Genomic DNA, 12,789 nt, shown 5'->3' with positions numbered 1-12,789 from the left:
GGTTGCACAAATTAACACCGAGCACAAGCAAACAGAACAGAAAACTAAAGACAAAGCGATCGGCGTTTGCTCGTCGGACGATGTGACAGACATCAGATCAGGCCGGACAGCCGGAGCGTTGGAAAGATTTGGACAGTGTTCGGTACAGCACTATTAATCTTCTGTATTTTTTTATTTTTGTTTTGAGGAAGGATATTAAACCAGCGATAAGATTGATATGTTGCATAAATCAAACTCAGCTCAGCGAGCTCAGCTACAAAGTAATTAATAATGATTGTTCGGAAGTAAACCCATGCCAATGGTTGATTAAACGATACAGCGTTGTTCGTTACGGTTTTGCCGGTGCGTCTTGGTGATTATTAAATCAACCATTAGCGCAACCTATTCTTACGATGTTCACCGGTGTCCTGGGATGTCGCAAAGGTCCATTCGCCATTTACCAACATCCTCCCGGGGCTCCCCAATGTTGGTGAGCAAATCCAAAACCCAAAAAAGAAGAACGAGCAACAACCGATCTACATGCGCATGCCACACATGCAATTGCGCATTGCCGTCACGTAACTGCGCCACGCTGCGGCCCCGCCAAAAAGGGCTGACGACGACGGCCAAAAACCTCGCCTCCTCCCCCCCTACTCTCTCCCACCTTCAAACCGGTTCCACCGGGGCACAAAACGGTTCGGGGAACCGTAAAAGTGAAAGCCCTTTTTTGTGTCGCTGCTGCTGCTGCTGCTGCTGCTTCCACAAACAGCTCCATATTGGACAGGATTCGTTCGTTCGGGGGGCCTTTTTCTCGGCTTAGTTTAGCAGGAACAGTCTCGGGCCGGCCGGGGCAGCTGGCCAGCTGGCACACGCGGCATTCGCGGAATGGAAAGCGTATGACCCTGTGGCGGGCAGTGGTGAGGACGGAAGGGCGATAGATCGCGAAGAACGCTCAACCGTATGCCCATAGTCCACTCGAAAGGCCTCCACAGCTCGGAGTTCGAGGCGGATGGCAGATACAGCAAAAATGTATATTACAGGGTTTTCCAGCACGCCGCTTAATCATTATGAAGGAAAAAAAAATCTCCCGCTCAGTTCAACTGTTGACCAATTGTGTGAAGTAGATTGTAGCTGGGAGGATCATCTGTGCCGAAAACAACAAAAAAATCTTCCAAATTCCTAGTCATCCATGCAAAGCACCGATTGGTTTTCCAGCACATCTTCAGCGAAGTGTCTAAGTGTGTCTAAAAACGTCTCCACACTCCACACCTCCTCGAAAGCAAGACAAACCCCCCCCCCCCCCCCCCACCTAAGACGACCCCAACAAGCAGCGCGCGCTTGGCGTGGGCGTTAGGTAGCGCACACAATGGGGTGTGTGGAACTGGGACGACCGCTACAGCCGGCGGCGTGTAGTGCGGCAAAGGGGAAACTTGTCCAGACACCGCCACACCACCCTGCCCACGGCAGCTCCAATACCACCAATACCGGTTCTGGTTTGGAGTTCATTCCACCGCCCCTCTTCGCCGCCATCTAGCGAGAGGGCGCTGGGAGGTGAGCTTGAGTTTTTGGGCGTTTGTCCTATTCCTAGTTCTATTCAATTCACGCTTTGGCTGATGTGCGATACAAACAGTTGGACACAACACAACATAACAACAAATACACACACACACACACACTAGCAGCGTATTAGTGTAGCCAAAAAGGAGCAACCGCAGCCGAAACCGGTTCATCAGCCAAGTGAGGTGTGTACGAACAGCAACATAGCAACGTGCAGGCCGCGTGGATCGCTTACTCAATGCATTGCATGGCCTTTGGGCTATGGTCGCAGGCGAGAACGGAGATAAACAATTGGCAATAGCCAGCAGCAGCGTTGGAAAACACAATTAGCGATTAGCGTTACTCACCGCGCCTAACCGATACTCTGGATGCTGGATCTTTAATTTTTGTCTATTGCATGCATTGCTGATGCAGTGCGTGGTGATAGTCCAACAGTTCGCAACAGTGCGGGAGAACTTACAACGTATCAACAAACATCTCTGACGTAGCAGACTAAAGAGATCAGTAGTGGCGGAGTTTCTGGCTATGGATGATGTAACTGATAACTTTGAGTATGATTTAGTCTTGGCCTAGCAGCTCCAGCATTGATGCAGATTAGATCTCAAAGATAAGTCAATGCAAGATATATTAAGAATTCAGTAGTTACGCAGATTCTGTAATAGTATAATTCTCATCCTGTCTCTTCATCGGATGCACTAACTGCAATATTTGAAGCATGGTCTAGTCTTCGGCGAACTGCTCCAACAAAGATAGAACTCAAATATGCGGCGATGGAAGATAGTGTGAAGAGATCGGTAGTTGCGGAGCTCCTGATATTCGATGCCCTGAAGGTATTAAATCTTGGTCAAATGAACTGACCCAACATTGATGCGAAATAGATCTGAAAGATGAGGCAATGTACGATAAACTAAAGATATCTGAAGTGGCGGGGCTCCTAACATTCGAGGCTCTATTTCCAGTATGTGTAGCTTGGTCCAATCTTGAACGAACTGCTCTAAAAATTATAAAACATATTAATCGGATCTTTAATAATATATATTCCTTGTTGTTTGGTATTCGGATATTGTCCTGTGTCATATGGAGATATCTCTTTGGGGATATAGATAAGCCACTCAGACACAGATAACAAGGTCTCTTTCTTAGGCCTTCCGACACTCCAATAGACTTGCACGGAGAGCTCACGCTCCATCGGTTAAATACATTGCTGTGTCCACACTGTTGCCGCCGTCATGTTTGCTAAATGCCACAAAATGCAAACCGAGTCCAACAATATAACAAGGTTAAAGGTTTTCTCCGAAACACGTCGACATCCAGAACCCATACGACACTAATCCTCGTAACGTTTTCGCTAATTAGCTCACCCCGTGCTCCACACCCGCAGCCTCGCACGGATTGCTAAGCCTCCACCTCAGCACGAAGCCCCCCCCCCCCCCGCCCACAACACATACAGTTCCGCTCTCTCCAGAGCTCTCCGACCCCACACAAGTCTTCCCCACATAGTGACATTTCTGTACTGCATCACTCGCCCTATCCCAACTTAACCCTTTTATTTTTGGTTTGCTCATGCGACAGTTCAGCAGAACACATCGAGCGAACCCAAAACAAACCAAATCCCCAAGCGTCCTTGCCCAAGCCGAAAACAAAAAAACACACCCAACAATTCGCCACACCGTGACCGCATCGGTCTAGCGACACTCAACAGCCATCGAAATCGAACCGTTTCGTGTGTTCAAGGGGGTGAACGGATGTTGGATGGAGAGAACCCCTCCATCTGCAGTCGGCAAACCGGTTGCGCCGCGCTCAGTGGTGGTGTATTATATGGTCAGCCCGCGCGACACCCGCGGCTGCTGGACCCCAATCAAAGGCCCCTAAGACATGGTACGTTTTGCGAATGCGAATATTTATGTAAATATGTGTCAGCCGTGTGACAAACGACGGGCAACAGACGGCGCCAACGGGTCGAGAAACTCGATCGGCGCTCGGAGAACGCGCAACAAGAACGGGCCAACACGCATACACGGACGCACACAGCGAGCCACAGTTGGGACGGAAATTTGGAATGGGAATAAAAGTTCGGTTTGAAGCAAAAGCAGCTACAGAAATAGGGAGGCTACGAATAGGCAAACAGTACAACTCTATAGATCCACGCGATCAAGAATGCGGCCCTAAAGCCATCCGACATCTGGCTGTATTTGCTTGCGGGCTTAGACTGGGTCAGATGAGTGGGCTGAGTCTTCTGAAACGTCCTTGAGGAAGCCTCACATTGCATATCAACATCGTTGCGGTTGCCATGATTCCATAAAAAAGTGCACCCTTCTGTACATTCTTTACCTCATCGATAGCAACAACTATATTTAAGAGAAGAAAACACAAGTACCTCAAAACGTTGTTATTAATTGCATTATATTATTCGCTTATCAGTTTGCTGTAGTTGTTTCTGTCTATCCCCTAACGCCACACTGCACCGCCACCCTTTTCAGTGGCTGCCAGCGAAAGAGATTACCGATGTTTTGCTCGGAGGCCTCGGATGCCGGCCGGAGTAGCAGCAGTAGCATTCGAAAAAAAAAACAAGCCAGCCTTACTCTGACTCTGCCCGCGTTTCCCCCACTAGTTTGCCTGAGAATGTGTGCCGATTGTGTTATTGTTTAACTGTTACGCCGGCTGCTCGACTGACCTCCTCCGCTCGTTAAGGACACCGATACTCGCTAGGCTAGGCTTCTCGTTCCATAGCCCACCCGTTGTAAAGGTCCGTATGTATATGCATAGATAAATTCTTACAGTAGGTTAGCGTTTGATATCGCACTCCGATCGGGAGCTGAGCATTCGGGAAGGACTATACATGTAAGCGAGCGATGATTTCACCTACACACGGCGCTATAAACTCCTTGATTGTTATCAGTTGCGTCCATGCACATTGCCGCGCAAGCTGAATAAAGCTTTGAGTGTTTTCTTTTGTTTCTGTTGTTATTGTTGTTATTTGTTTTCTTCTAAGCTATCATTTTATGTTGCTGCTTTCTTTGTAGGTGTAAGTGTTGCTAGTGGGTGTATAAAAATATGCCATTGTTAGGTAGGGAAATAAATTCAACTAAAAATAAACGCGCCAGCTAACCAAATAGCACTGCAAACAGAACCGCTGTATTTGAGAAAGGAAAGGTCAAACGATAACGCTTGCTAGTTGGCTCGAAACGCTCCTCTTAAGCCGTGCCTATCCTGTCAATGCTTTCCTGCACCCAGCATTGATCGGCGAACAGGCGCACATGGCCGCCATTGATTTCAACCACGAACATGTTTTATGAGGCTCTAGGCGGAAGCACCTGGACTGTCAGTCTGGGGGTGGTTTACGGTTGATACGCGATCCCGAAAGGCAATACACTAAATAGCCTTTCCGCCGTACGCTACTACTCTAAATCGGTTGGCATCGAATCGAAATTTCACTTGCCATCGTTCTATGTTTGTATGTGTGTTTTTCTTTGTTCATATCGGTAGCACTTTGTTTGGTTAGCTCTAACGCTTCGGATGAGTCCCTGAATGAGTCTTGTGGGGAGATAAATATGTTGAGGTTTCGTGCGTGGTGTTTTGCTTCTTTTTTTTTGCTGTGTTACGTATTGCTTGCCCTATACACAATAGTGTTTGAGTGTGTTTCCTGCTGCTCTTACTCTTCGTTCGCTCTGTTTCTATTTTCTTCGCCTCGATCGCTTTCTATCCGTTTGTTTCAGGCCGACAGTCAATGCTGCAGGCGTGGATGGACCTCTCACGTTTGGCAGTTTGGCATTATGCTATCGATCTCTTGCCCTTACACACACATACACACACACACTTTCGAGTACCAGTAGTGGTTGCATTTGCTAGCTTATTACAACAAACAAACAAAAAAAATACTACAATACAATTCGAGTAAATCGATCGACAAGATTTTTTTCCGTTAATCATAAACGATAAACAATCAAGACCCAGGGGACGCGTTCGCACCGATTAAAAAAAAAAAAGAAGAAAAGGTTGCCAAACGAGTGAAACGTACTAAAACTATACACTGACGTTGATTAGCTTGCTAAACGGAGCGGCTATGAGATTAAATGATGCACGCAAACACGCGCTTCACCGCTAACTCGCTTCCCTCTGTGCTGTGCCAGTCCCGTTTTTTTTGTTTTTTTTTTCTTATAAAAAAAAAACTATCGTCCTTCTCTTCGGGAGCGCCCGTGCCTACTTTCGCTTAACAACAAACATCAACAAATATGATTTCTATTCACTTTGATTGCTTTTTTTTCATTGTTTTGCGGGAATACTTCTCCCCTGCTTGGTGAGCCGACGAAGAAGAAGAAGAAGTAGGGAGGGAGTAGAGGGAATTGTTTCAGACAGAAAGTCACCATGGTGTGTGTGGGGGAGTCTACAGCCGAACTTTAAGCGATTCCATGCGCTGCACGATGCGCTTTCGCAGTTCGGCAAATCTGCAATGAGAAAGTGTGGGGGAAAAACAAAACATGAGTGAAGGGAAATATGACCCGGACCCTCGTGGCCCACCGTTGCTTACTTGATCCGTATCCGGTGCAGCTCCCGTTGCTCCTCCTCGTGGAACCGTTCCAAGATAGCGCGGCACTCCGGAATGGAAAGGTTCAGAAACTGTGCAACCTCGCTGCTACACTCGGCCAATGGGCACAGGGAGGGGGTTGGGAGCCGTCGGGAAAAGAAAACAAATCATTTGAAATTTCAACTCTACGCTGCTTCCGCTTAGGCGGCTGTCTCGCTCGTACCTTATTTCCTGCGTTTGCTGACCGTCCATTAGGAACAGTTTCGCAATATCCTCGTGGGGGCCGAGAATGACGCGCGTCACGAGCGGATAGTCGTCGTCCTTCAGCTTCTTCTGCTCGCCATTGTCGCGCACGATGAAGAGCGCAAAGTTTTCCGCCCTCGATTCGACCTTATACTTTTCCAGCAGCAGGTTGATCACCTGGAAAAGAATTGATTAATTTATTTATTTATTTACTTTTGTTTTCTTTTTTTTTTTTTTTTTGAACCAAAAGGACGTTGGCAAGGTGCGGTACCTCCTGCGTGTTGACGAGCGACGTCACCCAAACGTTCATCTGCGAGCCGTACGGGGGCGTGAAGAAGGACGTTTCCCGGTTGTAAAAGTGGCCGTTGATGGAGCAGCGGCGCTTCAGCTTGGTGCGCGAACGCCTGTTGCCCGACCGGCGCTTGATCGCGGTCGAGCCGGTCTTCGGGGGCTTCCGCAGCACGACCCCGTCGTCCGTGACCGGGTGGCCGCTGATACTGGTGCTGTACTCGGACGGCTGCGTCGTCGTCGTTAGCGTGGTCGCCGTCACGGCGGTCAGCTCACCGTCCTCCGACGGCGTGATCGCCTGACCGGACGAGGGGCTCTCCAGCTCGTCGTAACAGTCCATCCGGATGTGGATCGAGGACGGCGGCTTGTCGGAGGGTTTGAGCGTACCCGAGCCGGTCCCACCACTACCGCCCCCGCCGCTATCGTCGTCCACATCGCTGTCCATGAAGCTGTTGCCCGAGTAGTGGTTGCCCTGGGACTTGGAGCGCAGCAGACCCCGATCGGCCGTCCAGCTGTCCGTGTCCGTGCCCGGCGACGTAACGGCACCGTTCGTGGTAGCCTCCGACGAGGTCGGTGCGTCGGGTCCGGCCGGTTGCGCCGCACGCTGCAGGTGCATCCGCTTCTTGGGCGTACCGTTGGCCGACTGTCGGCCGTGACTGGGCGACGCGTAGATGCCGTTGGCCGGATGGCGCAGCGTTGAGTCGTCGTCCTCGTTCGTACCGGCCTCCACGTGGAACGATCCTGTTGGAGGATGAGAATAAAGGGGGAATAGACAGATTAGACTGTGATCGTATATGTGTTTTCTTCTTTGACCCTTATTGTTGCTCTTTTATGGTTAGGTGGTAAATAAATTAGAATAAAAAATGTATGCTGAAGAACTGGTACAGATGAACAAGACATGTGCGGCCCTGGAACCAATTAGTGAAATTTTCTTCCATATTATATGGAAAAGAGTCTACCACATAGCGAGCCGTCCTAAAAGTAAAGCCGTTTTAAGCTGTGTTTGCTAAAACTGTTCACCTACCCGTTATGTTGCCGGCCGGCAGGGAAAACATCGCATTCCGGCACTGCTCGTCCGACAGGCTCCGGTTCATGACGCCGTCATTGTACAGCTTGAGCGAATCGTTGATCCGGGCCGGATCGATCGGCTGGTTCTGCTTCAGCGTACCGTCCGTGTTGCCCATCTCCGCCGTGCTGCTGATAAACTCGCGGCTAATCTGCATCTTGAACGCTTCGAAGTCGTGCGACCGGAGCGTCGCTTCCGGCGTGCGAAAGTCATCGTCCCCGTTGGTCGCCGCGCTGGTGGTGGCCGCGCTCGTGGACGTGTCCGGCCCGCCGGTCGTCGTCCGGTCGCTGTCGCCCGAGCCGGCGCCCGACCCGCCCGACGACCCGGTGGCCGTGTTGGGCGTGAGCGTCTTGTAATCCGTATCGGTGACGCTCTCGCTCGCCAGGCTGCGGTCGCCGCCGGACCCGCCCGAACCGCCGCCGGTCGCCAGCGGGGACGGCATCGTCCGGTACAGCTTCTCGCTCTCGTCCAGCTTGCGCTCCACCTGCAGCAGCTCGTCGATCTCGTCCCAGTCGAGCTGCTTCACGTCCAGCTTCGGCGGCAGCGTCACGTACTTGCCCGCGTGGCTCGGCGACACCTCCTTGGACGATTCGCTCGACGAGACCGGCTTCGAGTCGAAGTTCGAGTTGAGCTCGGACGACAGGCTGAGCGTGTCGTACGAGATGCTCTCCGAGATGGTGGTCGTGTCGTTGTTGCTGTCGCACGGCTCGGTCAGGCTGGACGTGCTGACGCCCATCGCACCGGCTCCCCGTCGCTCCTGCTGCTGCTGCTGCTGCTGCTGCTGGTCCGCATGGTTCGGGTGGTTTTCCTTTTCGTTGCCCTCCTCCTCCCCATCGCTCGTCGCGTGAGCGTGGGCCAGCGAGGCGGGCGTGCTTTGGCGGTACGAGTTACGCTTCCGGACCGTCACCACGGTGCGCTGGTCGTCGTCCTCCTTCAGGTGGATCATTCCCTGCACCCCCCAGTAGATGCGCAGGGCGCCCTCCAGCACCAGCCGCCCGTTCACCTCGCGGCTCCGTATCTCCATGCTCTTGTTGTTGTGGAACTGGTTGTACGACTTCAGCTTCGACTCCAGGTGCCCCTTGGGTATGGCCGGGCCGGCTGGCGAGCGCTGCACTGCCTGCTTTTTCTGATCCGGCTGGCCGAAGCTCTTGTGCGACTCCACCCGGGTACCGTGGCCGAACAGCTGCGGCCCAAATAGGGCACCGTAGCACGGCACATGGCAGTACGGCACACCTTTGTGCTGCAAAAGGGGGTTTTACAAACGGAAAAAATTAGCAACAGTTTGGTGCAGAAAAGCATATAAAAGGAAATTGTTTTTGTGATTCCCTAGCCAGCATTATTTCGCTATTCATAAAAAAAACATAATATTATGTTTCGTTACACTCAAATTATGTCAGATTGCTTTATTTATTTTACAAAACTCCTCCGCCAGCTTCTACACCCTTGTTCAGCCAAAACTTCCTCAAGCAGTGGCTCAATCGTTTCAATCTTAGGAAAACAAACAACAAAAACAAAACCATACACGCAACATTGAAACTTGCTGAGTTCAGAAATCACCGTCGCACTTGCCTCATATTTGCTTATCTCTCCAGCTAGTCGGAAGGGGGCTCCGTAAATGAACTCTTTCTACACCGCAAGCGTGCGTTCTTAAGCGCTCTCTTTTGCTCTCGCACGAACTGTTCGGCGCTCGAATGGCATACGGAAAGGGAAGGGCAATGAGAAGGGAATTGATGACGACAGCCTTTGCGAAGCCAAGCGTCCCAAGCAAAACCCTTTGCTCGAGAGCGCGTGTCGTGGGTGTTAAGCGTACTGTGCGGTTGTGTGGTTTGTGTAGGCTTATCTAGGTAAACAAATCTGCAGCTGCCCCACACAGCCCTATTTTAAACCACGCTGCCCGGTTCAAGCAGCAACAGTGGCATCAAATGAAGCATGCTAAGCAATGTGAAGCATTTTGTGTTTCATTTAAAATGCTCCACAGATTTGTTTTGTAGTCCGATTGCTCTGCGAACGCTAGAGTGGTTTCGGTTTTAGTTGTAACGTCCATAAAAAAAAGTTGAACAGTCTTATTTAAATGTTACAACACAGTCATCAAAGAATTACAGATGCATAATTGTGGAAGTAAAACTCAACTATTGCAATAAGCAATTCAAAACAAATCTATCGTCCCAATAAAAATAAAAAAGGAATTCTCTTAAACGTTATATGGTTGGGAATGAATGACATGAATCTCATAAATTACAAATTATTCGTCAATAACGCGTCAAAACAATTAACAGTATACTGTCAAACAGACTCCCACTCCATAGATTCGTATGAATAACCAGTTCGGATTGCGGGATGCTTGACATTTACACCGCTTGGAGACCTTTTTGTGTATAACTAGTTAATTTGGCCAGGTTACAGGGCTGCGCAAATAAATTTCAAAGATCGCCTTTAAAAAGTACGCCAACATTAATGTCCTCGAGACAAAATTAAAATGAGATACTTCTGACGACCCTTAAGAGACCTAAAATTAAAACCAACCCCATACTGGCCCTGACACCAGTTCATAACATATTCTGGTTCAAGAAGTGGACATAACTTAATGCCGATCCTGGATCTGATACTGAACATATACAGGAATCAATACAGATCACACTGATCCAAGAACTGATTATGGGCCCATACCGGTGTTGGAACCAATCATTAACCCAAATCGCTCTTGTAACCGATCAGTAGCCCATACCTGCCCTGGAACTGATACCGACCCTGGTACTAATCATGAACTGGAAGCAATGATGACCCCATAATGATCCAGAATCAGCTCGCGACTTGGTTTATTACCTGGAACAGTACCTGGAAATGTTCCGGTTTTGGATTTGAAGCTGGGTCCAGGTTTGGGACCGATAAAATTCTAGTTCCTGTCAACAGACCACACTCGCAGTAAATGTGCAACGTAGGAATAGCGTAGGATTTAGCGTAGGAAATATGGTAGAAGTTGTATAGTGATTTTCATTAAAAAAAAAAAACCCAACAGCCGTTAACACATGACTTGTGCTTGGTTATTAGCAATTCACATATCGGTTGAGTTTCATAATTTTAACCACACCGCAATAAAAACACCAATTTTATCGACAACTGATGTAGAATTAAGGAGCTTAAGGTTTATGAAAAAGTTACACAACTTATTTGTCCTACCGTAGCAAAACTCCACACATACTGAAGCATGTGCAATACGTGTATTTGATGCAACTACCTTGTGGATCTGCAATTCTTGTGCTATTCAATTGTAAAACAAATTCAATTAAAGCAACAACGTTGTCTATCCTGCCTTGCCCACCCACGAGGGGGGGGCGAAACCTTTAAAGCCAAACCTTCTTAGCAAAACCCGCAACCATGCTTGTTGCACCCCACGAAACACAGCGAAAGGCGATTAGCTGGCCTTTTCTTAGTTTTCTCTATCCCCCGCCAACCTTCGCCCGGTACTCACTTCGGCGTGCTGTCCCGGGTTAAGGCGCTTGCCGCACTCCTCGCACCGCAAACACTCCGGATGCCAGTCGTACCCGAGCGATTGCTTGCGTTCCGCTAATCAAACCCGATGGCAGGAAAGACAAAATGAAAAAAAAAATAGATTAAATTAGTCAAACGAACCACGAATCATCACACACTGAGCCATTCCTGTTCTGCCTTACCGAAAAAGACGGGCTTGCCGCATTTGTGACACTTCCACATCGTGCTCAGGCGCTCCCCTCCGTACCGGCCGGTCGGCCCGGGAATGCCGGACAAGGGATACTGCTGGCTGCGGCAGCTCAGACGGCCACCATGCAACTCCTTGCCGGCGCTACCGGGAAGGATGTGCGGTTGCTGTGCTGTCGCTTCAGTGCTCTCGCTTGATTGATTGAATCAGGTTCGTTCGCGCCAGCGCGCCGGAAGTGGAAGTGTTGATCGACGGGATTGATAGGGCTGAGCTGGGGAAAGTGGATCGAAGATTATGGCCGGCTGGAACTGCGCTGCATTCTCCCGCACACACACACACACAAACCCGGACTCTAGCACATAGACACACACATACACACAAACATTACACAAACGGAATGAGCGGGTCGTGCGGAACGGGAACGGAACTGCAAAATACCTGTTTTGGGAGGGCGAAAGGGGACAAAAAAAAAACTGGGATTAGTGTAGCTGCCAAGCGCTGGCTCGAACGAAGTGACACCGTCAGTGCAAAACAGAAGAGGTTTACGGGGGCTGGCAGGGGCTGCGAGAGAAGGGTGCAGCGCCTGCCCCGGGGCACTGGCCCATGCATACAAACGCATCGGAAAGTGCATCAAGGTGCGGTAATTGTTGAGATTAGGGCAACGGCCACGGTACCCCATCCAGAGGGGCGGAAGGGCCTTTTGTTACAACGGGAAGTTTAAAATAATGTACCAAGGGTCAACAACACCTCCGGAAGGGTCGTAGGGGTTTGTCGCCCTTTTGTCACCTTTTTCGCTTTCCCCATTCGCTAACCCCACCCTAACCCAGCGGAAGGTGCAGCTGGGTGCCCGTACCAGCCCACGAGTGTAAAAAGTCCATCTGTTTTTTTGCTATTGTCTCCAACAACTTAAGATTTGCTTCTGCAGCACATCGATTTCGTGTGATGGAATGGGGGAAATTTGCGGGCCGGACCATCTTTGTCTTCCCAGGCCCCCTGTCCCAGCAGGTGGTACGTTTCAGAACGTAGATACGCAGTGTGCGAGTTGGCCACAGGGTTATTTATGGATCTCGGAACACGGTAAACACCCGCTGCCCCCGAACCAATCTTGCCCGCTTCCCACCGACCACGAACGCGGCGTTAACTTACGTTGATCGAGATTAAAACACAAGTAATACGATTTTACTGAAAAACGGTACAGAAAAACGTAAAAAGCACACTACACACAAACTCCCCCACACACACGCGCTCACACACACGCACGCACGCAAACAAATACGAAACTCATGTACGCTGGTGTGTACACTGGCTAATACAATCGGTTGTCAGAATCGAAATGTCAATGTGTTGTTTTCCAGCGAATGACTTTGAATTTTGATTGCAACCAGTTTATGCAACCAACTTGAGCACTCGCAGCAAGGGGTTCCGGGAAAAAGAGCAAAAGAGCTAAAGTAATAC

At 49.7% G+C, this 12,789-nt stretch overlaps 1 protein-coding gene across 1 annotated transcript; it reads right to left on the bottom strand.

The window, feature by feature from the left end:
* Window positions 1-3,922: 3,922 nt before the first annotated feature.
* LOC1272115 (uncharacterized) lies at window positions 3,923-12,672 on the bottom strand. The gene is made up of 8 exons (XM_310992.6): window positions 12,481-12,672; window positions 11,330-11,772; window positions 11,128-11,222; window positions 7,617-8,898; window positions 6,576-7,333; window positions 6,285-6,481; window positions 6,065-6,169; window positions 3,923-5,981 (listed from the first exon to the last, which is right to left on the bottom strand). Exons 2-8 carry the CDS (start codon window positions 11,367-11,369, stop codon window positions 5,921-5,923), a joined length of 2,538 nt encoding a protein of 845 aa, XP_310992.6. The 5' UTR covers window positions 11,370-11,772; window positions 12,481-12,672; the 3' UTR covers window positions 3,923-5,920.
* Window positions 12,673-12,789: the final 117 nt, after the last annotated feature.

This window comes from Anopheles gambiae, chromosome X, assembly GCF_943734735.2.
Source record: "Anopheles gambiae chromosome X, idAnoGambNW_F1_1, whole genome shotgun sequence".
Lineage (NCBI taxonomy): Eukaryota > Metazoa > Arthropoda > Insecta > Diptera > Culicidae > Anopheles > Anopheles gambiae.
This window is presented reverse-complemented; position numbering and strand designations above follow the sequence as displayed.